This window comes from Hypoxylon trugodes (genome assembly GCF_022578975.1).
Source record: "Hypoxylon trugodes strain CBS 135444 unplaced genomic scaffold F4822scaffold_9, whole genome shotgun sequence".
Lineage (NCBI taxonomy): Eukaryota > Fungi > Ascomycota > Sordariomycetes > Xylariales > Hypoxylaceae > Hypoxylon > Hypoxylon trugodes.
Window position 1 is genome coordinate 1,361,396 of NW_026250024.1, and position 25,736 is coordinate 1,387,131.

Here is a 25,736-nt window from a genome sequence, read left to right on the forward strand (position 1 = left end):
CGCAAGATAGGACCTGGGCGAAAGCCCATGATCAACTATACACAATGGCGACGAAAGTAGGTGGAAAGGATGGCAAGGCGCCGCCAACGGCTGCCACGAACCTAATCGGTATGACCTTAGAGCACTGCCGCCCTCTACGCCCTCCTCTGGGAGCCAGCTCACTATACTAACATATCACAATGTAGCTGGCGGAGGTGCAGGTATGATGGAGGCCCTCGTATGCCACCCTCTCGGTTCGTGCCCCCTCCTCCTTCCCTTATACCACATAATCTAACATCTATCCTCTACCACAGACACCATAAAAGTACGCATGCAACTCTCCCGTCGCGCCCGGCAACCCGGCGCCCCTAAACGGGGGTTCATCCGCACCGGCACCGAAATCGTAAAACGCGAGACCCCCCTCGGCCTCTACAAAGGCCTAGGCGCCGTGCTCACAGGCATAGTACCGAAAATGGCGATCCGCTTCACATCCTTCGAAGCGTATAAACAGATGCTAGCAAACAAGAACACGGGTATTATATCCGGGCAAGGTACATTCCTAGCTGGCCTCGCGGCGGGAGTTACAGAGGCCGTAGCTGTGGTTACACCGATGGAGGTCGTGAAGATTAGGTTGCAGGCACAACATCATAGTATGGCGGATCCGCTGGATATACCGAAGTACCGTAACGCGGCGCATGCGTTGTATACCGTGGTCCGCGAGGAGGGGCCTGGGGCTTTGTATCGTGGGGTTAGTTTGACTGCGTTGAGACAGGGGAGTAATCAGGCTGTTAATTTCACGGCTTATACGTATTTCAAAGAAGTCCTGCTGCGCTGGCAGAAAGATCGCGATGTGGCGCAGGGTGGTAGGGGTCAGGATGCTAAGGTTGTGGCTGCGACGTTGCCGAGTTGGCAGACTACGCTTATTGGATTGGTTAGTGGTGCGATGGGACCGTTGAGTAATGCTCCGATTGATACGATCAAGACGAGGTTGCAGAAGACGCCGGCTGAGGAGGGGATTTCGGCGTTTAAGAGGATTAGTGTTATTGCTAGGGATATGTTTAGGTGAGTCTCCTTTTTCTGCTCGTGGAGTGGAGTATACTATGAGTAACTTGGCTTGAGACTAATTTGTATGTGTTCTAGGCAAGAGGGCTTCCATGCATTCTATAAGGGTATTACTCCTAGGATCATGCGTGTTGCACCGGGCCAAGCTGTTACATTTACCGTGTATGAGTTCTTGAAGGATAAGCTGGAGAAGAGCGGCCCGAGTATAGTAACGGGGGGTAAATACGAGGAGTAGGCGTAGGAGTTAGTTAGGGATGAATTTGGTGATTGTATTGAGCCATATATGGTCCCATTGAACGGGGCCTCGGTCATGATAAGGGTCTTGAGTCGGCGGCATTGGAATATTGTTGGTGATTCATAACACCTAGACATATAGTAAAATGCAATTGATCACATTGATTTCTCGTTCATCGTTAGGATTCGCTAGCTTCGGCACCATTTTGACTTAAACACGACCAAGCTCAATTAGAGCAGCGCGCACGCACGGCCTTCACCTACCAGGTCTCTTCGGTCTTCTGAAGGCTGTCTTGGTCTCCGCCTCGGGGAACAAATCCGAGTTTACGGTCTGCTCCGTGATCTCATCCACCTCTTCAACCTCAAACTTCTTCTCTATATGGAGTCCTGCCTCCTTTGTAGCTACCTCAAGTACCGCGCGCTTCATAAGCGGGTACATCATGCGGAACTTGATAGCCTTGGTGCCCGGCGTAGCTGGACATGTGTAGAAGAAAAGAACTACATTCTTCTGGTCTCCTCCCTGTGGCGGCGTTGCTTTATATCGGAAGAACGTGAAGCGCGGTTCGCTCGATGAGATGGCCTTTACAAGCTCGGGAATGGTAGAGGGGGTGGAGTCGTCGGAGACCAGCTCTACGACTTCGGTCTGAGGGTTGATTTTCTGTTTCGTTACTGTTAGTATGTAGATTGTTTCGTTAAGGGTATGTTGAACATACCAGCATCACCAATCCACTGCCCTCCTCGCGGCCTAGCGCGCTTAGGGCAACAAGGGCATCAGTAGCAACAGGCATGTTCATCGTCTTGCTAAGGTGGATCTCGCGAATGCCCGTGCCAGTACCTGCTTCGGCCTCGGCACGCTTAACTTCCCCGAGGGTACGTTCCTCCTCAGTAAGGGGTGCCTCGAGCTCGACATGGCGGTCGTGGCGATCAAAACCCTCAGCGCTAAGTTCCTCGGCCGTGGTTGCGAAGATGGTATCGCGGAAGTGTTCGGAACCCAACTCCCGCACAAGCGTTAGTCGTGTTGATGCGAACAGCATCTTCTGTCGTACTTTGGCGGAGTCGGGTACATATGTTATAGCGATCAAGTACGGGGCGTCGGCATGTCGCCGTAGAAGGATGTATAGGGCTTCATCGGGTTTCAGGTAGGGAGCGAGTTTCTCCTTAAGATCATCGGCGAAGGAACTGGATGAAGAGGAACGAGGGAGCGTGGTCAAGGGGACGAGAGATTCGGAGGAGATGGTTACGAGGAGTCCGAAGAGGGAGCTGTCGGCTAAGAGAGTGTTGAATTTGGAAGTGAGCTCCTGGGATGCTATGAATTATAGATGTAAGCTTGGTTGTCTGTCTCGGATCAAGGGGTATACTATATGTGGCTATGTGGTACATACCTGCTATGCCTGACTGCATGTTGACGACCAGCTATTTGAATATCAAATGAGGAATATAGATGAGTATGTAGAAAGGACTGGAGAGTAGTAATAGGGAGATTTTATTGCTATCCCTATATTACTACCTCCTATCTTGTAGGATTGTTGAAGATGTTTCGGGGTTCGGTGTCGATGAACCAGCGGCCTAAATAACTTAGCCCCTCCGCCCCTCCGCCCCTCGAACCTTTCCTAGCAAGGATACCCCTCCATTCCTTTCCCTGTCGGTTTGTCCTACAGTAACAGTAACACAAAGTGCGGGGCTAAGAGATACGATAATATCATAATAGGTATATAACTATAGGTGTATTAAAGCCATATAGTAAGATAAGAGCATATCCTATCTAAATAAACTCCGTTTCAATTCCCAAGTCTTTCTTCATTTCTTCATCCATTCCTCATAATCATAATGAACTGTCAGGTTTCGTGTCGGCCTCTGCCCATACAGTCGTATACCCGAATGGAAGCCACTTGATCGCACTCTCAATACGAGAGATTGATCCGTTATTAATCTTCAGTAATTGAGGAACCATATAAGTACCGGGAATACACGAGGTCTCAGATAATGGACCAGGACCGTTGGCTGGCTCGTCTATTAAGGCGATGGCTAATACGACAGCTCGTTTGGTGTCTGCAACAAGAATTCGTCTTTCACGAACCGTAGTTGTGCTGTTAGGGAGGCCATTGGGATATTCTCCCTCACCTTTTAGCTGAGCCGCACAGGTTGAGTTTCCTTGGACAAAATTGTCACGTCTGGTGCATCCCTCTGCGAATGATACGCCCTCGCTAGAATGTCGTTCCAGTCCATCGAAATAGGCGTTCACTAAGTCCGGTAAGATTTCAGCCTCGCCGACCCATTCCTGGAAGGTGACATCAAGATCGCCCGTCGAATTGCCTTCCCATTCTACTGGTAGTGGTGGGCGCATGAGGGTTTCAGTTCCACCACGACTATCGACGAACTCCGCGCGGACAACGTTGGCTTCGATTTCGGTTATTTGGCCATCTGCCACCTTGACTCGTAACGAGAGTTGTCCCGATATCGTGTGTTCCCGGGAGATTCCCCAATAGCCGGCTGTGCCGCTTACCTCATCCGCCAGGATGGCACCGTAGCTATCGGTCCATGAAATCGCTTCCAGGGTCTCCCATAGACCATCCCCGAGGGCGAGGAATTGACCGTTCTCTGAATATTTGATACCCTTAGCAAGGGGTATACGTGTGTGATCGTGGACTCTTATCGCCATAAGTATATCCCCTATCACATTCTCAAGACAAACTCGGTCGCAAGGGATTGGGTATGTGGTGAAATTGGTACCCGGACCGCTAAGATCTACTGGTGGATCCTGAGGAAATGCGGCCTTCTGTCCGTAAGGAGCTTCAGTTAAGGTCATCTCGATGCGATAGAGCTTTTCGCCACGCAGGCGGAACGCCTCCATAGCAATGAGTGTACGAGGAGTTTCGAAGTATGGTGGGATCGGGGAGGAGGTGCCGTTGACACTAGGTAGCGATCTCACTGTACCGTTGTGGTCGAGGGTAGTAATCGCGAACACAGCTTGGCGCTCCTCATCCACAACGGGGTAGTGACGCTCACGAATCCTAGTGACAAAGCCAAGGAAACCAGTTTGAAATTGTTCCTCGCAAGTTAGGGAGGCAAAGGCTGTGTCGTTAGAGTGACCATAAGGATCGCCCGTCTTGACATTGGTGGTTTGAAGGCCATCTTCGAGACGATTACACTCTATGTCGAAGAAAGAGTAGTCACCATTGGGATCATTCCCCTGCATGCCAGTGTAATATTTGTTGGTTTGCGATATTAGAGCGTCACGTGGAATCCGGTCCTCTGGTGCTACGGGCTCGAGCCAAACAGCTTCAGGTTGACCTCGCTGCTCATAGAGCTCGAAACCACCTGGGTCGCGTGTAATCCGTGTCTCTATCTCACTAATCTTTCCGTCTTCCTCTATCTTGAGACGTGCGAGGTAAATCGCACCGACACCATTTTCGGTGACAGTGGTGATGGTCGCAACCTGGCCTGCTTCGGGATCCGAGAATGTGTGGTTGTACTTGCCGAAAGACTCGACAAGATGCCATTCGCCTGTTCCTAATGGCAGTATCTGTTCGTTCTCTACGTATTTTACGTCTGGGGTAGTTGGTATTTTCGAGGGGTCATGGGCCAACAACGCGTTCAAGTAGTTCGAAAGTACGCCTTCTAGGCATGATCTCTCGCAGCGTTCAGCTGGTGCCGCGGAACCAAGGACCAGTATGGACAATGTGGCCCACATGGCCTTTCGAATCATCGCCATTATTTCCTTCTCGAGCGATTCGCGACGATTTTGAAATTCTTTAGGTTCCCCAAAGGATTTTCAGCCCAGACGAAGATCATGGTAACCTGTCCCTTAGGGGTCCTTTTAATATGTAAGTGTTTCTCCGCAGACTGCAATGCCGGCAAAATAGATCTTTCGCAGCCTCGGCGCGGGGGCATACTTATTCCAATATAGGTTTGTGATGATGCTGATCGCTTAGGTGACATGGGTGGTAGTTATTTTGCCTAACTGTAGATTGCTTCCTACATATAGCAATTCAAGATTCGGCACGTTTCCTTTCTGCCAGAGATTACGACCCTATCTACTACTATAAATAATATAACCATGGCTATTACAATAATCAAATACCATTGGGGGCCAACCAGCACGCCTTCTCCGATTACCTATAACCCGTATAAATGTTCAAAGATACTCGCCCGAGATTTGGGGTAACACGGATCCGAACTGAGAACACGGGAGCAAGATTGCCGCAGTAGGCGATATGCATTGAGAAACCGTCAACTCCAACGGAACACGGGAATTATCTTAGTCTCATAATAAATGAACTAATAATATTCCGAGATCCTTCGATACGACTCTAAGTCTCCTTGGGTCAGGTATTAAGCTGACGAGTCGTACAAAAGCCACGAGGTTTCGTAGAATTACTGACCCTGATTGACATTTAATGGGAGAGGGTTGATCCTAATAGAGAGGCTAATGGTTACTTAGTAAATTAGTGCTACCCAGGTACTACATTAGTAACCGCATACATTTTTCTTCCTGGCCCGTAGACTTAGGCACATAAATAATAGTTACTATGAAGATAATTCGCCTCATATACTTGATAATTATCTTATTGCTATTTGACATTGCGAAGTGGTTGCTCGACTTGGGTGAGTAGTTGTCTAGGGCTAGAGGGAGGCTTACTCTTTTAATCTCCCAAGCTGGAAGGTTGGCACTGAAGAGCTCTCATTCATTACCTATATCCACTAGGACAACTACGACTTTGGTACCTATTCCACTATGATACTACTCGCCGACCCATCTACGTACCTACCTGAAATGTAATAAAACGCTTATGTTGGTTCGGTATAATGATTATAAGCGAGAATGTGGACCAATATTGGCTTTCGAGTATAACATAACAAGGTGACATACAACCTTCAATGTCGCATCTTACCCCTCTTGGTAGTGAGAAAACATATATGAGAGCTATTATAAACAAAATCCCAAAGCTGAAGGAATTTGGAGGCACGGAAGTGGAAATATGTGCTTCGGTAAGTACCGAACCATGTACTGTGTAACACAGACTGAATTCTTGAAGTTATATTGAGGTAGGTATTCTATTAATGGATATAATAGTAACAATTAAGTACGGATATGGAGTTTGATTACATAGCTGTATTAATAACTGGCTTTAAATTCATCTAATTCTCATGCCAATGCGATTTCTGTCTTACACTACCCAGGCAAGCTTCAGCTTTCAAACGCTAGAAGAAGGATCCTGCGGCCTACTTAGGTAGGTAGGAACATGCTCCAGATAAGTAATTTAGGACATAGCTATACCTAGATACCTACCTAGGTAGGTAGGTATTAGCAACCTTGGAACCCAAGGACAGCTGGTTTGCAACGTCATTACTATGCTGTGGGACGTTTCCAACTCACCGGTCTCATGGTAAGCATGAATGAATAGTTATTTTTAGATCGTTTCAGTAAATTCTTTAATTCGACAGCGTCCTTAACCAGCTATCACTTCAATTCTTGCTTTTATGTTGCGGGTGGATTCTGGCGTCCCTTACCAGGTTATTGTTCCTGCAACTCGCAGTATTTCTTTTTACAGACACTGGACACTTTGCTGTTCGTTGGCACGCCCAATCGAGTAGGGCTGTCATAAATGCTTTGCTCCATTCCTTCGTATTGGGTTAGTATATCGCTTGCATGCCTCACTATTGTAGGGTAGACATACCTCCCCAGGTACTTAATACTAGGCCGGGCTAATTCTCTTAGCTTCATCTTACATCGAAGGACCCCCTTCACCGCCGTCCATACAGCCTTACATAGCGTAAGTTAGCACAGACTAACTCGCTCTTCTCGACTCCTGTCGACCTCCACGGCATTTGACCCCATTGGATCTTTCGCATATTCTTAACGGCGCGTAGTGCTAGTGCGATGTTCCCCTTCGTCTAAGAAGACCCTCTCCATCTCCTAGTGTTGTCTAATTATCAGCGGCCCGGCCCTTGATGGACTCGTTTGCGACCAAGAGCCACTCTATAGTGCCCACATCCCGCGTTCAACACATTGCTTTTTGTTTTGTTGTGAGGTGTTAAATGATCTACCAGGGTGTGTTCAACTTCGGTCTTGTCGTGATCGCCAGCGTTTGAATTCGACTTTCAGCATAGATCTCAATCCTAGTCTGCGATAACCATAAATGCCGAAAAAGAATTGATATCATATGCGGAAATTACGGTGCAGGTGTGCCAATATCCCAATGAAAATCTCGTGCCGCTTTTGCTTAGCAGCATGATAGCGCAAGATCTCGTGCTCCGTGACCGGACGAACCTGAGCTACCTATTTCATGGGCTTGTGGTCAACGCACTTATGATCCTATTCAGGCCAGAGCTTCTTTGTCGCAGACAATTTTGACACACGTCGATGTTTACAGAGAATAATGCGCAACTCACCGCTACCAGCTATCATATCATTATCGTCATGAACACGGTTATTTGAGTTCGGTGTTCTCATGAGGAAATTCAAGCGGCAGTCAAGGTGGAGGTCTAAGTACTTGATGTACATATTTTACTGAAGAATTCCCTGATATCCGGTAGACCCGTCACCTTGCTTGTGGAGTTCTGGAGTATCCGGGAGTTTTAGCAACCCAGCTAGCTCGTCTGGAGTTTGTGGGTCGGCCCCTAAAGTCTTCCACGTCTATGATCTTCTTGCGGGAGTTTGGTTGACTCGGATTTTCCCGACGAATATCAAATTTTTTTTCTTGCTGGGAAGAGAAGAAATTTGATACGTTTCCCGACACTTTGGAACGAAGACCTTTCCAGAGCCATGGTGTAAGCTTATATGCGTTCGTCCACGTGTTTCTACACACCCAGGCTATGTAAGTACCTTAAATTGTTGTGAATGCTACCCCTGGCGGGCTATTAACACAAGACCTTTATTATCAGGGCAGAAATCCGTATGGAGAAATGATCTCCAAATAATGCCGCGCAGGCCTGGACCCAACAATGATAATTGCCCTACTAGCTCCAGTGCTCCAGTGCCCAAGTGTACCAAGTAACGACCTACATACTTGTACATCCTGTACATACATGATACATATATCACCTACGCTACCTAAAAAAGAGATATGCTCGTTTAATGCACAGGCCATCCAGTTACATTAAGACCCGTTTTCCTGGATGACCCCGCTGCTATGGCCGAAGAGGGTTAGGACTGCAGTCTTAATTCCCGTTTATCTCGGTGTTGTCCTCCTCATTAGACGATGTGAAAGTGTGCGGGTGGTCTTTTACGACTTGCATTTTATTATCTCCATTCATCCTCGAGTTTCATAGTGGTTTTGTTTATCGTCTCAAGTTTTTATCCTACTTACTGCATTCTTACACGGAAATCATACGATAACTCCCTCAACCGAAATATGGCGGACCAACCTACGGCCCCGGGCGCCCCGAACGCTCCGATTAATTCGCCACACCAGACGACGACGGTGACCAACCAGCCGGATTTGATCGCCGCCCCTCAAACGGAGGAAGAGGTGTGTGAATCCTCGGCCGGGGGACCGCCCGGGGATGGCGAAGACCCCAACTACGTAAGGTAAATTTAAAACATTTTCGAATTCTGACTCGTACCGTCTATTGCCATATAGGATGAAGACTCCTATTCTAGCGAATCGGATTCCGCCGTGGGAGTTGATTCGTGAGTACTCAAGTCACCTCGTGCAAATGGCCTTGATACTTTTTTTCCCTTCCTCCCATGAGCTCTTTTTCCCTTTTGGCGATGTGTAACACCGAAGGAGTCGCTTAGTAATAGTTTATACCGGCGCAAAAGCGTCAGCAGTTCGAATTCTATCACGGCGAGCATTATGGAATATCGCAATATCAAGGGCCGGACGTATCATAGCGCCAAGCATGAGTCTAAATATTTCACGCCCAACGATGAGCAGCAGATGGAATCTCAAGATATCACGTAAGTACTCCAACTTAGAATAAACGCAAAATTTTGTTCCAACACAGTATTACAGGCATCATTACTTGACGGTTATGTTGGATGATAGGCTGTTCCTTGCACCGGTTCCTGATAATGTGAAGGTAAGTTAGCCCGATATAGACGTACACATTCCTAATGCTAATTTCCTATAGAGGGTTTTGGATGTTGGAACTGGAACCGGTATGTTATTTGATACTGCTATTAGGTTATATCATTTTATATGCAGATGTACTGACTGAGGATGGCTTATAGGAATTTGGGCTATGTAAGACGCCCCCTTATCTTCCCACACCAACGATCTTGCCGCGGGACATCCGCCTTACCTCCCCTCCTTATTACACCCTAGTGTGTTTCATACTGACGACTATATAGCGATATGGGTGATAAATACCCGGATGCCGAAGTCATAGGAACGGATTTATCGCCGACGCAACCGTTATGGGTGCCGCCAAACGTAAAGTTCGAGATCGACGACTGCACCAAAGAGTGGACGTGGCCGGAGGGCTACTTCGACTTCATCCATATGCGTTATCTATTCGGCGCTATCAGTGACTGGTCTGAACTCTTACACCAAGCGTATAGATGCTGCGCGCCGGGCGGTTGGGTGCAGTCCTGCGAATGCGATATCGCGATGAACTCGGACGACGACACTATTAGGCCGGAGAGTGTCATTAAAACTTTCTGGAATCCCCTCTGGAAAGAGGTACGTCTGGACTACTTTCATTTATTCCTTGCTTCGAATGTCTCCGCTATTAGTTTCGAGAATCATAGGGATCCTACTTCCGAGTTTGGATTTAAGGGCAGTTTTCGATGCACGTGATATACGCCGTTGCTATAAAGGAATCCCGTGTTGTCGGCCATGCATCTATTTGCATTGGTCACCACATTATTCGTTATTGGAGCATTGATGAAGTAGGTGCTGATTCGAAAATGTACAGTTGCCCGAAAAGCTGGGAGTCAGCTTCCAGGTCGTCGAGGAAGGGTTGCAGAACAAGGGTTTCGAGGAGGCTGGATTCGTGGATATCACGGAAGTAAACTACAAAGTGAGCGGGCTTGTCCTTACATGGGTGTTTGTCCGGCATACTAATTCGTGCTTCTTTATAGTTGCCTATCGGCGGCTGGCCTCTGGATCGCAAACTAGCTGAGATTGGGCAGCTTACGCTCCTAACCCTTAACAACGATATAGAAGGTTTGTCTTCACTGTCTCCTATTGCGCTCTAATCACGATGGACTAACAAGGTCGCCTTAGGCTACACTTTGATCCCATGGAATGTAGTTTACGGCGAGGAAACACCAGGTTATCAAGAGACCCTTGCGTATATGCGCAGGGAGATTAGGTCTAGGTCGACGCATGCATATATGAGTATTCGATATGTGTACGGCCGCAAACCCTGAGAAGAAGCCCCTTAAAATAGACATCTGCGTGGCGTAAAGGTGGAATTCCCTACGGCAATAAAATTTAGGGCATTGAGTTGGTACATGATCATGAAACTTTATAAGGCGAGGCATATATGTTATACCTATATACGTGTTTTAAGTCGCTCTGAGTTGGATATTGGTGTATATAGATGAGCGCAGCGAGTAGACGATGTTTTGGGTATGTATGTGGAATAGTGATTTACGATATAATTACTAGACTACATAATTTATCTATATCTAACTATTAAATTGTTTAGTGAAGTCTTCGTCGATAATTGAGAATGTGTTACGTTATGGCTGATGTTTTCCTGATACCGGATCATGCTAGCCAAAGATAGGGCTCCCCTAATTGGGGAATAGCGCCTGCGAAGTCAAGTAAAGGGCGCACTAATAGGGAGTTTCGCAACCGCTATATTTCATCACGCAACAGCCTACCTAGGTACCTAGCCATGTAAGCTGGGTCTTACATCTCTTCTAGAAAACAACCATTCCCATCATATTCTATAGCAAATCATTAGTCATGTCTGACACACGCCCATCATCCTTGGTAAATTTCGAACTCCCACGTCGAAAGGTTTGGGAAGAGAAACATGCCATCGCAGCACCTAGTTACGCATCATTTACATCACGATTCGGCCACGCTTTTCCTAAACCGCAGTTCCTTGAGTCCGATCTCGGGACTACGGCTGTATACGTGCTTCCCCCTCCGTCGGGACAATCAAAAAGACATGTGGTGATCGTCCATGGACTGAATACACCCGCGCTGGGGATGTTGCCTCTCGCTAAAGAGCTACAGGCTTTGGACCAAGATGCTCATATTGTCATTTTTGACCTTTGGGGGCACGGCCTTTCCTCCACACCCTTTACAGCGCATACACCGCACATCTTCCACTTTCAGATCTTTCAAGTACTAGGATTCATGCAATGGACACGTGCTCACATCGTTGGCTACTCTTTCGGCGCATCGATAGCTGTGAAGTTTGCGATTCAGAATATTTGGGCTGCGCTGTCTGTTACGCTACTGGCACCAGCCGGATTACTAAGAAAGGAGGGTTTCAGTAAGACGCTGCAAGAACTGCTGGATGATTCCAAGGGCAAAGAAGCCGAGGCGATAGATTCCGTGTTATCATTTCTCGAAGGTGGTCCACTCGTCGTACCCACGGACTGGCAAGAACGGGTCACGTCTGGTCAAGTGGTCGCTGAAGCATTCCGGGAATGGGAGCTGCAAGAACATCTTGGCTACCCCCACAGCGTCCTTAGTATGTTTCGAGAAGGCAATACGTACGGCTGCGAGGATTACTTCCGCCAATTCGCGCAGCTACCACTAAAGAAGCTAGCTGTGGTCGCTGAGTTGGACTCCGTCTGCAGTAAGAGCCAGCTGATCGATCTTGGATTCGACAACGTCGAGATCGTCGAGAAGGCTGATCATGGTCTCGTACGTGGCGCATCGAGCGAGGTTGCCCGTATCGTGTACCGATCATGGACGCAGTAAGAGATACCTAGTGGTACCTGGGTAGCGAGGGAAGGGGATCCGAGAGTGTGGATGCGTGTCCCTAGAAGGTAGTCTTGCACTTTGCCGTCCATCGCAGTTTGGGTACGTAGGGTGGGAATCGCACCGTTCTCCAGCCTATTACATCTTGCATCATGTAGCTAGGTATGCAAAGGATGTCTTGAACGGCATTTCTCGGGCTTGGAGATGGTTATTAGATATGCACGACATAGCCAATCATAATCAGCTTGTCTGAAATAACTACAACGATAGTCTCACCGCCATGACCTGCATTGGTAGACTCCAACCGGTCGCCTGGGACCACCATTGAAAAGAAGATGTCCCGGTAAAATATCCTTGCTAGGAAAGCCGCATACGGCATATGCAGCCTGCAGGAGAGAGAGCGGCATGACTCCAATTATTGCGCTGATCCTCTCTGCACGAACCTTTCCGTCGGGCCTCTGCAGGGATTAGGGCAAATTTATCGCCAATTTTTACCATTACAGCGTACCAATCTGGGCCCCATTGCCTTATTACGGCTACATGATTCAGTAATTTAGATTCCGTGCTCCAAGAATCACGAGGATACAAGATTAGCTTCGAAAAGCAAGGGGACAATACCGTTATGCATCCTTTCATGGTACTATAAAAGTTGGCTCGTCATATCTCAGTTTTGTAGTGGTTCTTAGTAAGTACCTGCTATGTATCGTATATTACGTGTGAGTGGGTATTATTCTTTCGGCCGGGAAAGAAGTGCAATAATTATCCTCTTCGGGATCATCCCACTCAATGCTTCAAAGACTCGCGAAATCGAGATGGTCGATAAAACCCCCCCTGAATACCTACCCAAAGCATCAAGAATGGGTTACGACGACTGCTACCGTTAACTACACCTCGTACCGACTGTCCGGAACCGGATCGGCTATCCTAAGGAGTACATCGAATTGAGCATAGACGGTTCGTCCCGACCAGGCGGCTCCTATCAGCACTTAAATCCCTGATGCAGCAGCGACAAATATGGGCAATCAGTTTCCATGCTATGGATTGACAAGAGCTTAACTTAACATTCATTTATAGCCGTATTATTGATTTGCTCACGACTGTGAATGCCACTTCTGGAAGCGCAAGAATCCTACGCCACCACTTATTCAACAAGCAATAGCAATGACTCGAACAAACCGAATGGGGGGTTTCATTTGACCAATTCGACCCGACAACCGAAATCTCGAGAAATTCTCCCTTAGGTAACTGGCAATCCATAATCGTGAATTTTATTCATTGGAAGATTGTTGAACGTTTTGAAGCTATTCAGACATACGAGAATTGTAATCTGTTCTGGAATACAGCGTTTAGCCCCTGAAATATGGCCGATCGCCCGGTGATCTTCTAGGTCTTACGAGATATGACATAGTGAACCACACTGAGACCTGCGCTGTGGAGAAAAATTCAGGGGCGTTCCAGGGGCCAAGGTGGCTAATTCAAACCACTTTTTTGGTAGATGACTATCAAACGAAGCCCTAAGGGATTGTTAATCACTTTTGAATGTGATTATTTGATTTGATTTGTTGCAATCGCTGTCAGTTCTGCTACGCGAAAGGATTTCGAGATGACTATCAGACGATCCGAGTGTCTAGAAAGAAGCCAACTGTTGCTTGGCAAATGTTCATTGCTTGGTAGTTGCCTTTTCCCGACCCGTTTATCCACCTGGGGCTCGTGATTAATGCTGTTGGTTATGTGTTCGTCGCTATTTTCAGTAACATAGGTGGTCGCGTCTGAATTCGTAGAAACAATTTACTGATGTTTTTCCAATATTTACATTTTTCCTTGGATTTTTATTTACCCTTGAGTTCGCCTGCGACCGCTGCGTAAGTAAAAATCTGCGAATTTACCATGCAACGCCAAGCTCGTAAGCATAGGCGAACTCTAGTTCTCATAACCGGTGCCCTTGTAATATGGTGGATGTTATCGGCTTCTCTCAATGGCTTATGGGGCTCAGAATTCTCCAGGCTTGAGCGACACATGAATCATGGAGTTTCCTCTGCTGCTTCCATACTGAGAAAAAGCAGCTTCGACTGGAGCAATGTACCGTTTCGGTACCCTCAGAAGAGGGAGGAAATGATTGGTTTGCCAAAAGGGAATGGGCGCAGGATGCCATCTGTCCAGGCTAAATTCCGATCTAAGACGTCTTCAGAGAAGCAGATTGAAGATACGCGGCGGCACGAGGTTAAGAAAATCTTTGTCGATGATTGGAAGGCGTACAGAAAGTACGCGTGGATGAAAGATGCGCTAATGCCAATTTCCGGAGGCTATCGCGATCAATTTAGCGGATGGGCGGCTACTCTGGTCGATTCACTTGACAGCCTGTGGATATTGGGACTTAGGGAGGAATTCGATGAGGCCGTGGATGCTGTCGCCAAGATAGATTTCGGGCATTCTACTTCTGGCAGAGTCAACACTTTCGAAACGAACATCCGGTATCTAGGAGGCCTGCTCGCCGCTTACGATCTTAGCAAGCGAGAAGTCTTGCGCATGAAAGCCATTGAGCTTGGCGAGCTACTCTATGGGGCTTTCAACACGGAGAATCGAATGCCAGTGGATTTCATCGATTTTCAAGCCGCAAAAACAGGGAAAGGTCTCGTCGTTGAAGGCTCTGTCGTGTCAGCGTCTCCGGGGACCTTGTCCCTTGAAATGACTCGACTTTCTCAGATTACCGGTAACCCTAAGTACTATGACGCGGTCGCAAGGGTTATGGACGTCTTTTATGAAGGCCAGAATAAGACATTACTTCCAGGTCTTTGGCCAACGTTTGTGTCAATGAGTAACCAGGATGTTACATCAGGAAGTTGGTACACGCTTGGTGGATGCGCCGACAGCTTGTACGAGTATCTCCCCAAGGAACACGCGCTTCTCGGGGGCACGGAGCCGAAATATGAGACAATGTCCAAGGGGTTTCTAGAAGCTGCCCAGGGTACACTCATATTTAGACCCATGATACCTAACAACGAGCCGATACTCATCGCGAGTAGCGCCAATGTGATGACTTCAGGCGAGATCATTTCGGACGAAGAAACCGAACATCTCGCCTGCTACCTCGGTGGCGTATACGCCCTGAGCGGAAAGCTGTTTAACAACCCGGATTATATCACCATCGGCGGGAAGTTAACATCTGGATGTGTTTATGGGTATCGCTCATTCCCGACCGGGATGATGCCCGAACGAGTAAACATGGTACCTTGCAAATCATATGATGACTGCAAGTGGGATGAGACGCGATACAATCAAGCAAAAAAGAAGCGACCAGAATGTAAGTTGAGCCTCATCCCGTTTACCCGACAACCTTCATCTCCACTTTGCGATATCATCTCGTTTATACGTTGCTAACTTCGATCCAGGGAAAGCTCACCTTCCACTTGGTTTTACCAGTGCCAAGGACCCTCGCTACATCCTTCGACCGGAGGCTATCGAGAGTGTCCTAATCATGTACCGCGTCACTGGTCATCCCGTCTGGCAGGACTTAGGATGGGACATGTTCACAGCTGTCGTAAATGGGACGAAGACTGAGATGGGCACACATGCCGCTGTCCAAGACGTGACTAGAGCTGCCAAGGTCCTCCCGCATGAGGACTACATGGAGGTAAGTGTAAACGGGTAAAGACTCACTTCGCGATGCTGACGTTTCTGCAGAGTTTTTGGTTGGCCGAGACTTTGAAGTATTTCTACTTGCTCTTCTCGCCGCCGGATGTTATAAACCTTGATGACTATGTCTTCAATACCGAGGCGCATCCTTTATTGAGATCTAAATGATTGCAGCATACATCATTATGAGTGGGGCGTAAAATGAATGGGGGGAATAGTAAGTGACCGCGATAGGTCCGTTTAGAAATTCGATGACCCTTCGTAAAGGAACGCGGCACGCCACACTACCTAGCAGCACCAGTTCTTCAAAGGCATTAGCAAGTGGAGGGCTATGGTTGACACAGCTCGGTTATTGTGCTTAAATTAAAATTAAAAATTGCACGGGATACTGAGTCGTACGCCGCGTTACCTATGCAGCACAAGCCGGGGTGGCTTGGGAATGGATTGGTAACTGATAGGAAAGGCCGGTTTCGGTTGGTTATAGCATTTGACTTAGGATGGCTGTCCTTGATACCCCGATAGACTAAATCGCAAATAAAAATTGTGTTTCTGGGATGTGGACGTCGATTTCCATGTCGTAGGTTCCTTAGTCTTGAGCCCAGACGGAAATATCCGATATCTTCTCTAATATCCCATATACAAGCAGGATTTTCCAACGCCGAGGTCATTGGGGATTGTCGAATAGGGCCGATGCTATAGCTATTGTAGCTAGCGCCTACGTACCCTTCTATTCATCCCCAGCTTCTCCCCTGCTGTATTTCTCCGCACTCCCCACACGACCTCCAATTCCAAGAGTCCAAATGTGGACCGAAGCTACGGAACATCATACCGAATATTCGATGGATTAGCTTATAAGTAGATGTTTACGGTACGATGTGCCCGATGGCATGTCAAGACTCAGGACTTGTCTTCCAGCCGGATAACTGTGCATCAGTTCATGAAGCCATGAAGCTCAATCCAGCTGCTTTAGCCGGGACCCTTGTGGTCAGACAAGAGATTGATTACAACTCGGCACCGCCAAATTTGTCAACCCTTGCGAATTCGAGCCTCTTCGACACATGGCGACCCAAAGCGCACGTCCTTCCGCCGTTTGGACAAATAGGCGACCCCTGTATGCACTATACGGATCCCGAAACGGGCCTCTTTCATGTCGGTTGGCTGCATCAGGGTGCTTCTGGAGCTACGACGGACGATCTTGCTACGTATCACGACATCAACCCGGATGGACAGCCGTTCATTGTCGCGGGAGGGAAGAATGACCCAATCGCAGTTTTTGACGGATCAGTAATTCCAAGTGGTATCGACAGCAAACCTACTCTCCTCTATACGTCGGTTTCGTACCTACCGATTCAATGGACTATTGCGTATACCAGGGGCAGCGAAACACAATCTCTCGCAGTCTCAAGTGACGGCGGTCGGAACTTCACCAAACTCAAACAGGGGCCGGTTATCCCATCACCGCCTTTCGCAGTCAATGTGACAGGCTTCCGCGACCCTTACGTGTTCCAAAATAGTCAGCTAGACAGCTACCTTGGAAGCGCACCAGGTACTTGGTACGTCGTCATCTCCGGTGGTGTTCACGAGGATGGGCCAAGCCAGTTCCTGTATAGGCAACATGATCCAGAATTCCAGTACTGGGAAGAATTAGGTCAATGGTGGCATGAGCCAGCTAACTCGACGTGGGGTAATGGTGGCTGGGCCGGTAGATGGGGTTTCAATTTCGAGACTTCCAATATTTTCAGTCTCGATGAACAGGGATACAATGCCAAAGGTGAAGTTTTCACGACATTAGGCGCGGAATGGTCGTTGGATCCTATTGTGCCGCAAGTCTCAGATTTCCGTGAGATGCTTTGGGCTGCTGGAAATATCACCTGCGAGGATGGTAAAGTCCAGTTTACGCCTAGCATGGCGGGGAAGCTCGATTGGGGGACTTCCGCCTATGCTGCTGCTGGCAAACTGCTACCCGCTACCGCTAAGGCCTCGGAGAAGATTGGCGCTCCCGATCGCTTCATCAGTTATGTATGGCTAACCGGAGATTTCTATGGTACCTTGAATTTCCCGACTGCGCAGCAAAATTGGACTGGTGCACTTTTACTTCCACGCGAATTAAGTGTTGGGAAGATTCGCAATGTCGTCGATAATGATTTGGTTCGTGAGACTGGATCTTGGAGAATTGCTAGTAACAACTCGGGTGTCGTTGAATTAGCGACCCTAAAACAAGAAATCACTCGTGAAGCGCTATCAGCATTAACAAATAGCAGCTCCTACATAGAACCTGGCCAGACGTCGAGTTCACCGGGTTCTGTGTCTTTCCAACGTTCGCCAGAAAGCAAATTCCATGTGATCACCGCATCGCTTTCTTTCCCGGATTCAAGTCGTGGCAGCGATTTGCGAGCTGGCTTCCAGATCCTGTCGTCCGAGTACGAGAGTACGACCATCTATTATCAATTTTCTAACGAGTCAATAATTGTCGATCGAAGTAATTCCAGCGCTGCGGCCAAAACGACAAATGGTATTGACTCTCGAAACGAGGTGGGAAAGTTACGTTTATTTGACGTTGTGGAGGACGGAAAACAGCAAATAGAGAGCCTTGATTTGACTATTGTTGTCGATAATTCTATTGTCGAGGTACATGCAAATGGAAGATTCGTTCTGAGCACATGGGCTCGGTAAGTTGTCTTTAATGCTCTCTTAGTTCGTCAGTTACTAACTTATTAGATCTTGGTACGCCGCTTCGAAAGATATTCGGTTTTTCCATGATGGCAATGGTGAGATAACATTCGGGAATGTGACTGTTTATGAGGGATTATACGATGCTTGGCCGGATCGAAAGGAATGAATTGTCTTATACTGGAAATTATCAGAGGGTGCTGCTGAATTAGCGCTGTATATATGCTAAACCATAAACGTAATAGTGATACCTCCGTTAAAATATTGCACTATATCACTGTGGTTTAGAGCTATTCAGCTGCCTACCCTGCTCTATATGACTGCTAGCATAATCCCCTAGGCACGGGCGCTATTAAGTTGCTGGACTAGTAAGCGAGCCCGCTGAACGATAGTTCACAATATCAAATACCTACCTAGGTATGCATAGCAGCGACATCCATAATCGTGTATTATAAAATGTAGTATGTAGAATACCTATAAAACTGTGTTATGCGTCTCTAGGCCTGAAAGGAAACATGAATATATTAACAGGTTCCCAGTCAAAGTTTTATGATTTCAAATACAAACTACATAGGTGAACGGCAGGTGCCATAGGAGAAAATACAGGGCATCGAGAGGCCTACCTATATTCAAACACTAGTCTAGCAGTCCCAGGTTTCTCTAGCACTTGAGCTGTAGGCTGCTGGTACCTGCCAGACTAGGATTCCAATACGTTCAGACCCTAGCCATTGAGATAGGGTCATAATGCTGTATTAAAAATTGACTCAATAGAGTCGGAGGAATAGGAAGGACCTAACGGATGTTATAACAACCCGAATCCTACTCCCATTCTGAATTCCGACGCTTAAAGCCGCATACCGGAGTTAGCTACTACCCACCTTGGAAAAAGCCCTAATGGGAGATAGCAAACACCGGAAATATCGTTGTTGCTACAATAAATTTGTCATCAGAAGTTGCAAAACAAGATGTGATCACGACGATTGCCCCTATTATAACCCGAATGCTAAAGTATAAGGGCTAGAACGGGATAATCGAGTTATTTTCCAACAGTGGATTCTTAACTCACAAATTCGTGTTGATGTGACATAGGTACCTAGGCTATGGAGTTGACTTGGCAGATTAGGTATTTAAACATGTCCTGCTTTCGTGGAGTGAGTACTGCCATAGGCCGACGAATTCTCAACCAAACAAGCCTCGAATATTAAAAGTTGAACTACATCTTACATTTAATACAATTACTTGCTGTAATCAGCAATGCCAGTCACAGAAGCAAGCATCTTACCTTCTACTAAGCCTGGCGAAATACCCAAAGTGCTTCTCGACCTGGGCATATCCGGAATTACTCTACAGGGCGAATGGTGCGCTACTCACGCACCATGGCTGACGAAAGACCGTGGCGCTGCCCTATTCCAGCAAATCGAGGACCCGGGTGTTGCACTCATCACTGCCCACTGGGACTCAGTTGAGCAGCACCATGAATGCGTCGCCAGTCCCGCAAACCAGAAGCTCAACATTGAATTGGTGCCGCATATTGACGTGACAAAGATGAAGCCGGGCCATCTCGATGGGAGTTATTTATTCCCTGCCGCTGAGGATGGTGAAGGATTGGTATCCGCAGTAAAGGCGCCAGTCCTCAGTGTGATGAGGTGGGCGGTAGCACGCGAAAATAAAGACCAATTTGGGGAGGCGCTGAGTAAGGTTAAGGGTACCTTGGATACGCTTACAACACCGTATCGTCATCGTGGTGGATGGAAAATCGAGAAGGATGGGGGAGAGAACATTGAGCAGTATTTCATAATCGGTGGTTTAGAGAACGAAGAAAAAGGCGCATCGATCACTGAAGCGGAGGGTTATGATGGATATTACAAGGCGCTTTCTTCGCTGGCGTTGGGTGCTGAAACTAAGCACTACAAGCGAATCGCTTGAATGCGACGGAATAGGGAGATGCAAGGCACCCCATAATTGCGTACCTACCTAGGTAATTACGGAAGAAATAGGCAGCAGGAATTCTGATACCTTAGCCATCGCATCCTACCATCCCATTGATATGATGCTTATTAGGATCGCGAAAGTTTATAAGCTGCATAGCCTCAAGTTTTCGGTTCAGAAAAGGGACTATTGTCGTTAATTTGTATGTTAAGAGTAGAATTTCCATGGGGGCTTGATTTTAGGCGATGGAACGGCGGGAATCCTGCGCCACGGTCCAGGTTTCAATGCTAAACACGCCAATCAAACGTCGACTTGGCTGATTGGATGGTCTTCCGATCGGTTGAGAGCGCTGGAGGTTGGGGCCAATCATCCCCGCGATAATCTCGCTGCCTTGAGCGATCAACAAGCGGCTTCGTTGCATCGAGGGCCAGGACGCGTGCTTGACATCAGATTTAATTCTCTTATTCAGCTTTATATATATTCTCTTTTGGTTTCTTGCTGAATCATTCCTGTTCCTGGATTCTAGCGTGTTGATCTTGCATTGAAAGCTACACAATTGCTTAAATTCGGAAATACAACAAGTTTAAATTCTCATCGTATAATCGTTGCCGCATAATCTGTCAATATGGCAGCTGTGGCAGATCGGCCGCTCTCAGCAACGACTTCTCGCATCTCCATGACTGGTAGACGGGATTTTGGTGTAAAATTTATGGCTGGCGTAGAGGAATTTCCGAAGAGTCCCCCAAATGAAAATTCGAATGAACCGGCGCCATTAGCTCCAGCCGTCGCACCGGCACCCACAGCACTAGAAACCGCGAAACCATACGAACCCCCACCATACTGGGAACGGGTCCTTGAGGCCGGTGGCGCACGCGACAACGACGACTATGAAGAGTACGAAGGATGCCACCCGTTTTGGATGGGATGGTATGATATTCTTAGAGGAATGGGGTTGATATTAGCTGCTGCCTTCAAAATCCCTTTGGTTTTTGGACATGGCGTTGCGAAGACCTTTCATTATATCCCGAGCTTGTACCACGATGATACCGTCCGAAAGTGGCCTAAGATTACTGGCTTCCCATCTGCATGCGCTGCAAGTTTTCAGGTAAGCGGATTTCTGTGATGTTTCCAGTTACCTGTGAGATCTAACATTGACTCATGATAGGTCCTCTGGTGGGGTATTCTTGATGGCTTAACCGATTGGGTTGTTCTACCTTATAAGGGAGCCAAGAAAGAGGGCGTAAAGGGATTCTTCAAGGGCATGGCGAAGGGTTTCGGCAGTGTAATATTCAAGCTGGGCGCTGGTAAGTTACAGCTAGTCCGACGATTTGCATGACCACAGTTCTAACGAATTTAGGCGCTGTCGGCTTCGCTACCCATCCGTTCTTTGGAATTTATAAAGAAGCAGCAAAGTTCAAAGTGGACATAAAACGTGAACGTCGGCCTCGACAAGACGTGGCGTCGCTAATATAATCCATAGAGTCCGATTCGACTCGAGGTCCCCGATAAACTTCGTTGTTCCCGCTACCACTCATTCTTACGCCTCCAGGATTTAATGAGTAAATGACTTCAGGTTATTGCCCTCACTGGGCCTCGAAATAAAGGTTGAAACGTTGTGGTTGGGGTACACAGTAGATGGCCAAAAGGGATATAGATATTATTGGTGATTGTGGGAATAAATTTACTAGGTTACGAAACAGTGGGAGGGCATTCCCTTAAATAATGCTTGTGGGGGTTCGTCAGGTAGCTTCGGTGTTATTTACTGGGTAGGTCTGGCTGGTATCACTATTTCTAACGCATGTCTTAGACAGTAACAAGTATGCTATCTTTTATTTCACCTATTGTTGCTTTACCTGTTGTGCATTTCGCGCCCGCTAAGTTATAGGTACCTAGGGTACCTAAGTAGGTATTTATTAGGGGTCTAAAGCGGGCAATGAGAGCCGTCTTACAGGGCTCGCAGCAGGAATGGAGTGCGAAAGGCACCTGAACGTTCAGTGTCCCTTCATGCGCTAAGAAGCTGTTCTCTGTAGATAGCACTTTAGGCGCTGTAGTAGGTCACATTCAATGGCAACAGATGACGCAATTTCACCGAAGTATTGCTCATCTCTCCAACTTCGATATAGACTTTAACTTTATGAGGATGTACAATTCAAGAATAAGGAAGAAGTCATTTAGAATAATGAAATAATCTTCTGAATTTGAGAAAACGATGACAACCACGGTAACTTACGTCACGCCGAAGGCAGTCGCTCCCCCGGGGCAGCCCGACATATCTTACGCTCCGGACTACGAAAAATGGCAGGCGCGAGCGGCACGGCGACTTAAAGAGGGGAATCTTCCGACCACGCTCCCGGAAGGTTTCCCGGCGCAATTGAATGGAGATCTAGTGTGGGAAGGCGCGAATGTAGCAGATACATATGATTGGACCTATGTCCTTAATGAAGAGCAGTTGAATGAGATAGACCAAGCCGTAAGCCATTTCAAAGGTAGGTCATTGAATGTTCCAATTTGCAATCATCAGTCGTTGATTAAATTGACACTGTATAGGCTTGGGTTTGTCCCTAGGCCACATTACTGCTGAGACATTCCCACTCCCTAATCTTCACGGAGAGTTGCGCCGGCTGTCGTCAGAATTACACAACGGGCATGGATTCTTCGTAATTCGGGGCCTTCGTGTCGACGATCACTCCCGTGAGGAGAACGTTATCATATACGCAGGAATCTCCGCGCACATCGCCGGGCAGCGCGGTCGGCAAGACCATAAGTTCAACGGTCAGCCAGCCGATGTGGTTCTTAGCCATATCAAGGACCTCACCTGGTCGCAGAATAACGGCTCTATCGGTAGCCCTGCGTACACTACTGATAAGCAGGTCTTCCATACAGATTCCGGCGATATTGTGTCGTTGTTTGCGCTTGAGACGTCGGCGGCAGGAGGTGCTAGTAAATTGGCTAGTACATGGCGGGTATACAATGAAATTGCTGCCACACGACCGGATCTTGTCCATACCCTTTCTCAGCCATGGGATATGGAAGTGTGAGTAACCCCCAAGATTTATAAATATACGTAGTAGTTCGACTGATGGATTAATTCCTCTAGGTTCGAGAAAGCTGAAAAGCAATACACCGAAAGGCCGCTTCTATTCCATTTCCCAGCAACAGAGTCCACCCCTGAGAGGGTGTCCCTACAATACGGCAGGCGATACTTCGTTGGCTTCGGGGCTCTTCCGCGGAGTCCCAACATTCCACCTATCACTGAAGCTCAGGCCGAGGCTCTCGATACCATCCATTTTCTAGGGGAAAAATTCTGTGTGAATACCGACTTCCAAAAAGGAGATATGCAGTATATCAATAACCTCGCTATCTTCCACGCAAGGGATGGCTTTACTGACACACCTGAGAAACGGTAAGTCTATTCCTTTAGCACAAGTCTAAAATGTCAGTTTACTAATGAATGCGATCCAATTAATACAGCCGACATCTCCTGCGTCTATGGCTGCGCGACCCAGAGAATGCCTGGCCGACCCCTAAAGTATTAGGATATCGCTGGGCGCAACTTTACGAAGGTGTCACGCTAGAGGGCGAGGTATTTCCACTTGAACCATTTATTCGCAGTGCTGGAAACAAGGGGAGATAAGACAGATATTTGCGCTATATCTATGTCTATTTCGAGACAATCAAAGGGATATAAGATGGGCTCCATCGCTATGTTGGGGGGGGGGGGGGATGCCTCACGCCGAGTGGGAAATTCCTACGCTCATACCTGATACCTTAAACGCCAAGAAGTCATGACTTCAAATCTATTCCAGCAGAATTTCGTAATCGTCTTTTGCAACTCGTACAGGTTCATTTCCGCTTCCATATTTGCGCCGGACCAGCTCGAAAATAATTAGACCAGCACTGGTGCTTGGTACTTGCCGAACTGTAGCGTGTAATCGTTAGTCATTTGGGGCCTTTACCAGTGTCTTGGAAGAGAAACTTACTCGTGTTCCACCAAAAACCGCGGTACAACCATTTTGTCAGACCTCTACCTTCTGATGTGGCCTCCGCGACACATTGCCCCCAAGTCTCTTGATAGGCGTGATAGTAAGCACGAAGCATGCGCCACCTACGCCTTGGCTTATCGGGATTTGCGACCGTAGAATTTCTCATTTTCGCTGCTTTAGCGTCTAGGTCCTCGAGGTGATCCCAATGTAAGACTTGAATGTGGGTCAAGGGATGAAGAAATAGCTGCTGAGTGAACGACGCTGTAATTCCGGCGAGAAGTAAAAACATCGGTTCGATCGCGTAGTGTGGCCGTATGATAACCGGTCGGGTGCCGTCTTTCGTAGCATTATCGGTTAGATCTTTTTGAGTAGATGGTCTCTTCTGAGCTAGTGCATCAACAGCGTCTGGTTTCAATCCTCCGTAATACCAGGTAATGAAGCGATAGTAACCTTGCGCCTTAACGTACTCAAAAGTGCTGAAGAAAACGGCACATCCGAAGCTATCTTTCAGAAACGAAAGACCCCATCCCGCAAAGACACCCCGCAGCCCTATTTCTCTCAGCTTCTCCGCCGAAAATTTCCACATGCTTCGTGGCTTTCCATCCCCATTGCTAGACATAAGATCACGATGATCATATCGGGCCTGGATCGCGTCAAGCGGGGCTGCTACCACACTTTGGATACTTCCGGCTATAAAACCTGCAGTAAAGGTATGAATCGGGTCAGGCGGAGGGAATACCCTCTTCGGCGCTCTTGAAGTTTCTTCATGTAGTTGAGCTAGAATATGTAAATAACTGGTATACAAAATAGCACCGACTCCAACATTTGCTATCAACGGTGGCAGGATCTGTTGCGGTATGACACTCCACCCATGCTGCTGAATGACGGATGCAAGTAATCCCGGGGTGGTTCCGCGTGCCCACATCCATGCTTGCCTAAATGTAAGGCCCAACCTCGAGGCTGTCTGATCATTCGCAGCAGCGCGAGCGAGTAACTCCGTCTGGGTTTGGTGTACACTACGAGCGTATGCGAGATAGTCCACTCGTGTTCGGAAGAAGGCTTTAACAGGCGCCCTGAAGTAGAAAGCGATGGCCTGAGCACTCAAGGCACGGACACCCGCAGCTGACGCGGCAGTTGCGGCATTATTTCGCGATGGATTGTCTATATTTGTATCGGGTGGTACAACTGGAAGGATACCAGTATAGGCGTCCCGAGGTAGGCCATTAAACTCATCGCGGCCTGGCGGCATTGTCTTTGCAAGTCATTTTGATGTTGATTGATGAATGGCTTGTACAAGTTTAAGAGGGCTGGTCATCGGAATTTGTTGTAGAAAAGTTCCGTCCTTGATAAACGCACGGACCATATACTCGATAACAGATGTCGGGAACTAATGCACCCGATACATGTATTC

At 47.6% G+C, this 25,736-nt stretch overlaps 11 protein-coding genes across 11 annotated transcripts; 8 read left to right on the forward strand and 3 right to left on the reverse strand.

Moving 5' to 3' along the window:
* Positions 1-44: 44 nt before the first annotated feature.
* F4822DRAFT_433316 (mitochondrial carrier) lies at positions 45-1,276 on the forward strand (the record flags this gene model as incomplete). Its single annotated transcript, XM_051461812.1, has 4 exons — positions 45-108; positions 186-233; positions 294-1,035; positions 1,120-1,276. The coding sequence occupies 4 exons, from the start codon at positions 45-47 to the stop codon at positions 1,274-1,276; spliced, it is 1,011 nt and encodes a 336-aa protein (XP_051310550.1).
* Positions 1,277-1,531: 255 nt separating this feature from the next.
* F4822DRAFT_433317 (actin depolymerizing protein) lies at positions 1,532-2,676 on the reverse strand (the record flags this gene model as incomplete). Its single annotated transcript, XM_051461813.1, has 3 exons — positions 1,532-1,933; positions 1,989-2,581; positions 2,658-2,676. 3 exons carry the CDS (start codon positions 2,674-2,676, stop codon positions 1,532-1,534), a joined length of 1,014 nt encoding a protein of 337 aa, XP_051310551.1.
* A 421-nt stretch (positions 2,677-3,097) lies between these two features.
* Positions 3,098-4,987, reverse strand: F4822DRAFT_433318 (uncharacterized protein; the record flags this gene model as incomplete). The annotated part of the gene is made up of 1 exon (XM_051461814.1): positions 3,098-4,987. The coding sequence occupies one exon, from the start codon at positions 4,985-4,987 to the stop codon at positions 3,098-3,100; it is 1,890 nt and encodes a 629-aa protein (XP_051310552.1).
* Positions 4,988-8,630: 3,643 nt separating this feature from the next.
* Positions 8,631-10,594, forward strand: F4822DRAFT_433319 (S-adenosyl-L-methionine-dependent methyltransferase; the record flags this gene model as incomplete). Its single annotated transcript, XM_051461815.1, has 10 exons — positions 8,631-8,801; positions 8,859-8,908; positions 9,041-9,178; positions 9,234-9,300; positions 9,352-9,379; positions 9,452-9,464; positions 9,572-9,902; positions 10,138-10,242; positions 10,304-10,388; positions 10,449-10,594. 10 exons carry the CDS (start codon positions 8,631-8,633, stop codon positions 10,592-10,594), a joined length of 1,134 nt encoding a protein of 377 aa, XP_051310553.1.
* A 275-nt stretch (positions 10,595-10,869) lies between these two features.
* Positions 10,870-12,410, forward strand: F4822DRAFT_416238 (alpha/beta-hydrolase). The gene has a single exon (XM_051459326.1). It carries the CDS (start codon positions 11,139-11,141, stop codon positions 12,108-12,110), a length of 972 nt encoding a protein of 323 aa, XP_051310554.1. The 5' UTR covers positions 10,870-11,138; the 3' UTR covers positions 12,111-12,410.
* Positions 12,411-13,496: 1,086 nt separating this feature from the next.
* On the forward strand, positions 13,497-15,992 carry F4822DRAFT_373261 (endoplasmic reticulum mannosyl-oligosaccharide 1,2-alpha-mannosidase). Its single transcript, XM_051456292.1, has 3 exons — positions 13,497-15,411; positions 15,500-15,741; positions 15,792-15,992. The coding sequence occupies exons 1-3, from the start codon at positions 13,998-14,000 to the stop codon at positions 15,909-15,911; spliced, it is 1,776 nt and encodes a 591-aa protein (XP_051310555.1). The 5' UTR covers positions 13,497-13,997; the 3' UTR covers positions 15,912-15,992.
* Positions 15,993-16,688: 696 nt separating this feature from the next.
* Positions 16,689-18,582, forward strand: F4822DRAFT_438508 (glycoside hydrolase family 32 protein; the record flags this gene model as incomplete). Its single annotated transcript, XM_051462527.1, has 2 exons — positions 16,689-18,412; positions 18,462-18,582. The coding sequence occupies 2 exons, from the start codon at positions 16,689-16,691 to the stop codon at positions 18,580-18,582; spliced, it is 1,845 nt and encodes a 614-aa protein (XP_051310556.1).
* A 745-nt stretch (positions 18,583-19,327) lies between these two features.
* Positions 19,328-20,813, forward strand: F4822DRAFT_416247 (uncharacterized protein). Its single transcript, XM_051459327.1, has one exon. The coding sequence runs from the start codon at positions 19,668-19,670 to the stop codon at positions 20,337-20,339; it is 672 nt and encodes a 223-aa protein (XP_051310557.1). The 5' UTR covers positions 19,328-19,667; the 3' UTR covers positions 20,340-20,813.
* F4822DRAFT_416249 (uncharacterized protein) lies at positions 20,814-22,182 on the forward strand. Its single transcript, XM_051459328.1, has 3 exons — positions 20,814-21,447; positions 21,508-21,646; positions 21,700-22,182. The coding sequence occupies exons 1-3, from the start codon at positions 20,968-20,970 to the stop codon at positions 21,813-21,815; spliced, it is 735 nt and encodes a 244-aa protein (XP_051310558.1). The 5' UTR covers positions 20,814-20,967; the 3' UTR covers positions 21,816-22,182.
* F4822DRAFT_416252 (Clavaminate synthase-like protein) lies at positions 22,183-24,070 on the forward strand. Its single transcript, XM_051459329.1, has 4 exons — positions 22,183-22,828; positions 22,890-23,376; positions 23,440-23,745; positions 23,814-24,070. The coding sequence occupies exons 1-4, from the start codon at positions 22,552-22,554 to the stop codon at positions 23,974-23,976; spliced, it is 1,233 nt and encodes a 410-aa protein (XP_051310559.1). The 5' UTR covers positions 22,183-22,551; the 3' UTR covers positions 23,977-24,070.
* F4822DRAFT_416255 (mitochondrial carrier) lies at positions 23,813-25,623 on the reverse strand. The gene is made up of 2 exons (XM_051459330.1): positions 24,323-25,623; positions 23,813-24,261 (listed from the first exon to the last, which is right to left on the reverse strand). The coding sequence occupies exons 1-2, from the start codon at positions 25,572-25,574 to the stop codon at positions 24,140-24,142; spliced, it is 1,374 nt and encodes a 457-aa protein (XP_051310560.1). The 5' UTR covers positions 25,575-25,623; the 3' UTR covers positions 23,813-24,139.
* Positions 25,624-25,736: the final 113 nt, after the last annotated feature.